This window comes from Solanum tuberosum, unplaced genomic scaffold, assembly GCF_000226075.1.
Source record: "Solanum tuberosum cultivar DM 1-3 516 R44 unplaced genomic scaffold, SolTub_3.0 scf00098, whole genome shotgun sequence".
Classification (NCBI taxonomy): Eukaryota; Viridiplantae; Streptophyta; class Magnoliopsida; order Solanales; family Solanaceae; genus Solanum; species Solanum tuberosum.
In genome coordinates this window covers 1345518-1353513 of record NW_006239026.1, presented here as the reverse complement: position 1 = coordinate 1353513, position 7996 = coordinate 1345518, and the positions used below count along the sequence as shown (strand labels likewise).

General features: G+C 36.6%; 2 protein-coding genes across 2 annotated transcripts; one reads left to right on the top strand and one right to left on the bottom strand.

Annotated features, from left to right (window-relative positions):
• Positions 1-2076: 2076 nt before the first annotated feature.
• LOC102596656 (TATA-box-binding protein-like) lies at positions 2077-2983 on the top strand. The gene has a single exon (XM_006348459.2). It carries the CDS (start codon positions 2401-2403, stop codon positions 2971-2973), a length of 573 nt encoding a protein of 190 aa, XP_006348521.1. The 5' UTR covers positions 2077-2400; the 3' UTR covers positions 2974-2983.
• Positions 2984-3110: 127 nt separating this feature from the next.
• Positions 3111-7085, bottom strand: LOC102596328 (ADP-ribosylation factor 2-like). Its single transcript, NM_001288496.1, is given in 7 exon segments — positions 3111-3331; positions 3414-3495; positions 3576-3694; positions 4782-4901; positions 5058-5128; positions 6109-6278; positions 7075-7085. Coding segments are annotated over 6 exon segments (546 nt in total). The 5' UTR covers positions 6257-6278; positions 7075-7085; the 3' UTR covers positions 3111-3325.
• Between the last annotated feature and the right edge of the window lie 911 nt (positions 7086-7996).

Genomic DNA, 7996 nt, shown 5'->3' with positions numbered 1-7996 from the left:
TCCACAGGAAAAAATATTAAATTTAAGGAAATCTTATTCCACAAGGAAAATGTATTAAAATTTAAGGAAATAATTCAATTTTAATTGGAAAAAAAATAGTTAGGGGAGGTAAGATTCAAACTTGGGTCCCTGAAACCAATCATGACACTGTTAACCATCATGCTACTGAACATTTATGTTGAAGTTACGCATGTTGAGTAGGTTCGTGACGGCTATTACCAACTCCACTACACATTACTTTGTTATTTTAGGGTGTCCAAATTCTATATATTATAAAGTCAAAATTTTACATGTATATATAATATTATTTTTCGACGAAGGGTGTCCCTTGAGCCTACGTGGCTCCACCCCTGCTTGTGGGCCCGTTGAGGCGGAACTAGAATTTTGACTTTTTGAGTGATCCCATTGAGGCGAAATTAGGATTTTGACTTTTTGAGTGGCCCCGTTGAGGCGGAACTAGGATTTCGACTTTTTGAGTGGCCCCGTTGAGGTGGAACTAGGATTTTGACTTTTTGAGCGGCCCCATTGAGGCGTAACTAGAATTTCTACTTTTTGAGTGGCCCCGTTGAGGTGGAACTAGGATTTTGACTTTTTGAGCGGCCCCATTGAGGCGTAACTAGAATTTCTACTTTTTGAGTGGCCCCGTTGAGGTGGAACTAGGATTTCGACTTTTTGAGTGACCCAATTGAGGCGGAACTAGGATTTCTACTTTTTGAGTGGCCCCGTTGAGGTGGAACTAGGATTTTGACTTTTTGAGCGGCCCCATTGAGGCGTAACTAGAATTTCTACTTTTTGAGTGGCCCCGTTGAGGTGGAACTAGGATTTTGACTTTTTGAGCGGCCCCATTGAGGCGTAACTAGAATTTCTACTTTTTGAGTGGCCCCGTTGAGGTGGAACTAGGATTTTGACTTTTTGAGCGGCCCCATTGAGGCGTAACTAGAATTTCTACTTTTTGAGTGGCCCCGTTGAGGTGGAACTAGGATTTTGACTTTTTGAGCGGCCCCATTGAGGCGTAACTAGAATTTCTACTTTTTGAGTGGCCCCGTTGAGGTGGAACTAGGATTTCGACTTTTTGAGTGACCCAATTGAGGCGGAACTAGGATTTCTACTTTTTGAGTGGCCCCGTTGAGGTGGAACTAGGATTTCAACTTTTTGAGTGGCCCCCTTAAGGCGGAACTAGGATTTCGACTTTTTGAGTTTTGAATTTAATGATAATGGATGTTAAGTGATAGTAGTTGCGTTTTAAAGTTAATATTTGTATATATTTGATGAATTTGTTAAAAATATAAATATGATGTTTGTGCAAAATTTACTGAGTTTGGCAGAACTAGCATTCTGTCGGTGGGAGGTCCTTGTTTCTGTTATCATATTATTGTGGTTGTCGTCGTTCTTTTCTTCTTTGTATTTGGAGTTCATCAGAAATAACTTTTTTTTTCTTACAAAGTAGGAGTAAAGTTATATATACACTATTCTCTTCATACTTCAACATTACATTATTTATTGTTAGTTTGATATTTAATACTTGACTAATATAAATTTACATGTAAGCGTAATTTATTTCTAAAGACTAACCATCCTAATAAAAAAAAAAATTAGGCTTGAAATCTCACCCATCATACTACAACTAATGGATGATATTCTACTATTCAACTTTAAGTAAATTAGTTTTCATATAACAAATTCTCTATAAAAATAAAGTAAACAAATCAAATTGTCATCGACTCACTTGAACAGATCTCTCACAACACAATTCCAATAATATAATCATTACCATATCAAAGCCAAAAACTCTCTTATAAAATTAAACAAAAAAATAATAATTATAAATACATTTCATTTTACTCTAGATTGATCCATGAAAAATCTTATTAAAATATTTTCAATTTTTTTTCCCGATATATTATAGGTAGCTATAATAAAGAACCAATAATTTTATTAGGTACTAAAAATTATAAAATAACAAATAAAACAAAAAATTGAATAAGTTAAATTTTGACTCACGTTTTAGTCAATTTTGACCCAAGTAATTTTTGAACAAGTCAATTATTAAATCAAATCATCTTAACTCGCCCAATATCTGCCTATTTACTACCTCTCGTTGGAAATTGGGATCACTCTAGAAGTCTCAATTTTGAGTCCACGAGAGTAGAGAAAATTTCTATTGGGAATCCCGATTACCACCTCCAGAAATATAAAAAAATTTAATCGAACTCTAACATGGATATCGGATACAAATGGGTTCTACTTAGGGATATAAAAGAAGAATTGTCCCACACCGGACAGGTAATAAAAATAACCGAGATTCACCCTCTATAAAAGGACCCCTCTTGTCCAAATTTAAATTATTTTTTACCGCTTTATTTCCTTTTTTCTTTCTTCTGCAACTGAAGAACAACAACAATGGCGGATCACTCTTCTGCAATAATCCCTACTCTCCAGAACATTGCGGCGACGTTATCTCTAAACTGCGGTAAATTAGACCTCAAAGCCATTGCACTTAAAGCTCGAAACGCAGAGTATAATCCGAAACGTTTACCTGCAGTGATCATGAGAATTAGAGAACCAAAAACTACAGCATTGATCTTTGCTACTGGGAAAATTGTTTGTACAGGAGCCAAAAGTGAACACGATTCGAAGTTAGCAGCGCGAAAATACGCTAGAATTGTACAAAAGCTTGGTTATCCTGGGGTCAAGTTTAAGGATTTCAAAATCCAGAATATTGTTGCTTCTTGTGATGTTAGATTTCCTATTCGACTTGAAGGACTTGCCATTGCTCACAGTGGTTTCTCGAGTTATGAACCAGAAATATTTCCTGGATTGGTGTATCGTATGAAGAAACCGAAAATCGTGCTGCTGGTTTTTGCTTCTGGGAAAATTGTTATCACTGGAGCCAAGGTTAGAGATGACACATATGCTGCATTTGACAACATATACCCTGTTCTTACTCAGTTCAGAAAGAAGAGTCGGCAATGAGTTGATAGTAACGAATTAACATATTGAATTGAAATTTTTGATACCATAGTTTTGTATTATGGTATTTGATATGCATTTTAAATTGACTGCAAATAACCAGAAAAGAGCTAGTATTTGTTACAAGTTAATAACGTTTATACTCGAACCTAAACAATCACAGCAAATTACATACATTCAACCATTGTATTACAAAAACATTTCAAAAGTGACCTCCTAAGAAGCAAATGCCATAACCACACAGATTCAGAGAATGTCTGAAAAAAGAAGAAGAAAAACGACGTAATAAAAGTAAATGGAATTAGATAAAAACCCGCCTGCATCCAGGATCAATCCGCAACAACTCTACTTCGACTTAGGCCTGTAAATGGAGGATGTTAGGAAAAAAAGAGGAAATTCAATTGTGTACTTAGAAAATTTGTGACAGGAACTTTTATCAGTACCTTATTGGCAATGTTGTTAGAAAGCCAATCAAGCCCCTCGTAGAGTCCCTCGCCAGAAGTTGCACAAGCGCTCTGGATGTACCTGAATATAGCAAAGGGGAAACATTTCAGAACGTCTTTAACAGAAAGGGATGTTGTCACATGTTTTGGCAGAGCGTTTACCAGTGACGCTGCCTGAGGGAGTGGAGTCCAAGCTTATCGGTTATTTCAGCAGCATTCATTGCATTAGGAAGATCTTGTTTGTTAGCAAAAACAAGCAGCACAGCATCCCGAAGCTCATCCTGAGACATATAGGAACAACAAAGGTTAAACTCAATTCAAAGTATCATCTAGTTTTTTATGCACTTTCTGGTTTGATGAATAACGGATGGTAGATATCTGAAAATAAGATAAAAGGGGGTGTAAGCAGCAAAGAGAACTTGGACTGTGGTTTCCACACGCATTTCTCCTATATCCTACCTCCCCATACCTAGTTTTCCTGTGTTCTTATCAAGCAACAATGAACTCATACACGCACAATGTGGAGTAAAAAGTTGTGCAAAGTATTATAAAGCTTCTGTTTTGCCTCTTTGTTTATAGGACGAGGTAGAAGGAATAAGTTATCTTTTCCACACCCATTTATTCTCAAAATCTCTAGATACATCACTAACAACTTAACTGCCAATCTGAAGTTCTCACATTCTCCAATAAAGGATGAAGGTTGTTGAACTTTGTCTCAGTTACGTGATACATTCCACCAATGGTAACTTTTAGCATGTGCATCTTTCGACTTAATAACCAAAAGTTTATGATCCAGTCTAATATGACACAAACTCTAACCAAAAATACGAAGCAGACACAACTATCTGTACCTACAATGAAGCTCACATCAAAATTGAAAATTCTTAATCTATATTTTACCAGGAACCTTTGAAGATTATTTTTCTTAGTTATCTTAATGCTAAAACGGTCTCATCACCAACTCAGGAGTTTTAGTTCAAGAGGATGTGTGGCAGTAGATCATAAGCAGTAGCCACTTCCCTGCTCAAAGAAGATGACACGCAAATGCTTGAGAAGCAGTTGCAGAGTGGTTTCAAGGTCATTAAAAATATCAGCCTTTAAGTAACTAAGTAGTACATAATGAACGCAGAATAACAGCCACCTAAATGATGTGTTGCATACATAGAACTGATCTATTTAAACTTATAGACTAGAGAGGCTATTCTCATATACCATTTAGTATGAATAGTTCACTTGTAAGGGAAGCATTTTAAGTGAAGTATGCAGAATCAATCACATAATTCCATACCATTTAGCTCTTGAGTTGTAGAAGTCAAATTTGACGCCAGCAAGAATAACACAAATTACAAAGAGGACGAGGGTTATTACCTCATTCAACATCCTGTGCAATTCATCTCTTGCCTCCACTACACGGTCTCTGTCATTGCTATCAACCACAAAAATGAGACCCTGAGTGTTCTGGAAATAGTGCCTCCACAATGGACGGATCTGCCAAAGCAAACATAAATAAGCTGGGTACTTTAAATACTATTCCATGCAACATAAGTAGAGAGGGAAGTTGAGGCAAGACTAATTTTGTCTAACAGAGACCATAACTTCATCCAGATAAGTCTTTGGATTAAAAATTTAAAACAAGGAGTATACCTTGTCCTGACCCCCGACATCCCAAACGGTGAAGCTGATGTTCTTGTATTCAACAGTTTCCACATTGAAACCTGAAAATTATCAATTATTATTGATGGCTCATCTTAGCAGCTATGTTATCAACATCTTATTAAACTAACAACAGGTAGACAATACAAGATAAAATCTTCAGCAACACAAGGCTTTTGCTAATCAGAGCAGAGAAAATAAATCATTAATCAGAATTAATACTTCCCTTTTTATTTAGTGCATTTTAAAGGAAAGTTCTGAGAACTATAAACAACACACACTACTAAACAACTAAAGACAATCACATCGACTAAATATTGGTTTCACTCTTACCTGTGCAAAGGCAGGGGGGAAGATTTGTGTTATTTCACCAGAAAATGTAGTCTTAGTCAATATTCTTAAAAATGATATTCACGAGTGATCCAAAAGGAATTAGCTGTCTGAAACACAGATATTTCTACAAGACCGATAATCTAAGCTTCTTTTTAGGAGCCTTTACATTTGCATATTTTACAATCATAAAGAGATCATCACACAAGCAGTCATCAAGAATCAAGATCACATATTTAGAAGTTCAAAATAATTATTTTGATTATAGACCACATGCCCCTGATTAGACATTGCTTTCCCTGGATCAACAGAAAGAACTGAGACAGATGAAGGATGACTAAGTCATAACAAACTAATCAATTGCAGCAAACAGTAAAAGTAGAGGGACAGTTATAGTACTAGTTCTATGCACATTTTCTGTCTCCTTATCAAAATGATAGGTTAGTCTTTCTTTGGGGCAACTTAGTAGCTCAGTTGGTTAGGTACCTAAACTTTCACATTGTTGGTGACTGGTGAGGGTTCGATTCCCCACCTTGTAATCCCCTCCCCACTTTTCCATTTCCCCTATCCCCATTTTTTTTTTTTCTTTTTTAAGAAGCAATAGGTTCGTCTTTTGAGTCATAATTGCAACAGAACTAGTCATACTTATACAACTTAAAACTGTAGAAATGTTATTGCCAGGCATTTTGCTGCATGTCAGTAAAGTACATACCAATAGTTGGAATGGTGGTGACAATTTCTCCCAGCTTGAGCTTGTACAATATGGTGGTCTTACCAGCTGCATCGAGTCCAACCATGAGGATGCGCATTTCCTTCTTGGCAAATAGCCGGCTGAAAAGCTTGGTGAATGTCAGCCCCATTTCTCTTTCTTCTTAATGATCCCTGCATACATTACAACATTTAATTACACAAATCAAAAACCATAGTTCACCATCTAAGATCAAATGATACAACAGTACCAAAGATGCATCAAAATGAACAGACAATCCGACATCTCTTAGAAGATGGAGAATAAAATTAACGAAATAGAACAGCCCAGTACAAAAACACATCCCACATTCCCCGAGGGTATGAAAAGAGTCTGTCTACCCTGACGCATGCATCACCAGTTTTACTCTTTTTTTTTGATAACCATGGTGTCCAGACCACCTTGCGTGCACTTGACTGATTCCACGAAATGCCTACCACTCCCACCGGCAACAATTACCAGATATGAGATAATTCTATCCACCAAGGCTAGGAAAAAGGGAAAAAATCATCTAGCGTTTTTCTTTCTTCTTGGATTTGAACTTGATCACTACGTCACACCTTGGATGTGCATGCATAGCTAATTCTAGGACTCAAACCCTATGATCTACTGGTCATATAGGTCATACAGAGACAACTTTACCTAATTCCGATTCCATTGCTCATTTTGGACATAAAATAAACAAAACAAAACAAAAATTTAACCAATATAGTAAAGTATTGATTACTCTGCCTAACAAAACTTAAGATCTAGATCAATAATTCACGAATCAAATCATCAAATTAGTACAATTTCTCAGAGCACAAAGCAAGTTTCATGTATCAATCTTCAGATCACATCATAACAACATAAATTCACAGAAAAAATTGAATCAAAAGCTAAGAAAACGTAAATCTGAGATTGATAAATCGAACAAATTGAAGATTTTACCTGAAGAACAGTTTGGGAAAGAGGGATCTAGTGAGAGAAAGCACGAGAGGACAGATAGAGAGAGAGAGAGCTTGAGAATAACGCGAAATATGGTGGAAGGAGAGGCGATAAATAAGTAAAGGATACCAAACTGCAATTTAGTTCAATTGGAATGACGGAAATGCCCCCACGATTTGATGTTGGTGTCCGTCCAACATTCTTCATCGAAAAATTATATTGTAGTATAGGAAAAAAAGACAAATATACCCTGAGTTATAGTAAATGGTATGCAGATACCCTCCGTCATACTTTTGGGATATTGATGCCCCTGCCATCTAAAAATTAGAGCATATATGCCCTTCACTCTAACGGAAGATTAAATAGGGACACGTGATACAATCTTATCCATCGATTCGATATTTAATAAATGTTGGGTCGGTGGATAAGATTATGACACGTGTATGTCTGTTAGTATAAAAGGTATATATGTTCTAGTTTTTGGAAGGCAGGAGCACCAATGTCCCAAAAGTATGACGGAGGGTATATGTATACCATTTACGATGGTTAGAGGTATATTTGTCCTTTATATATAAAAGTTAAAATTACTGTCACGCCCTGAGCCTACACCCTGGGCGGGACCGGCACTTGAAGACCATTTCTGGCCCCAAGCGAACCCTTGGCCTGATTTTCTTAACTCAGCGGAAACCTACTCAACAGAATAACTCAATGCTATGCAAAGACATAAACAACTTAGATGATACATATCTGGCCAAAAAGGCGACTCGAGTCTCAAAATAGAATATTTACATATATACATAGCTAAGAGACTCAATTCTAACTGACTGACTATCTATGAAGCCTCTAACATACTGAGATAGATGTTGGGACAGTCCCCGCAACATCCTAACAAAATAAAACTAGAAACACAAAATAACCGAGTCCT

Coding starts and splice junctions, on each gene's coding strand:
- LOC102596656 (XM_006348459.2), top strand. CDS start 2,401: ATGGCGGATCACTCTTCTGCAATAATCCCTACTCTCCAGAACATTGCG.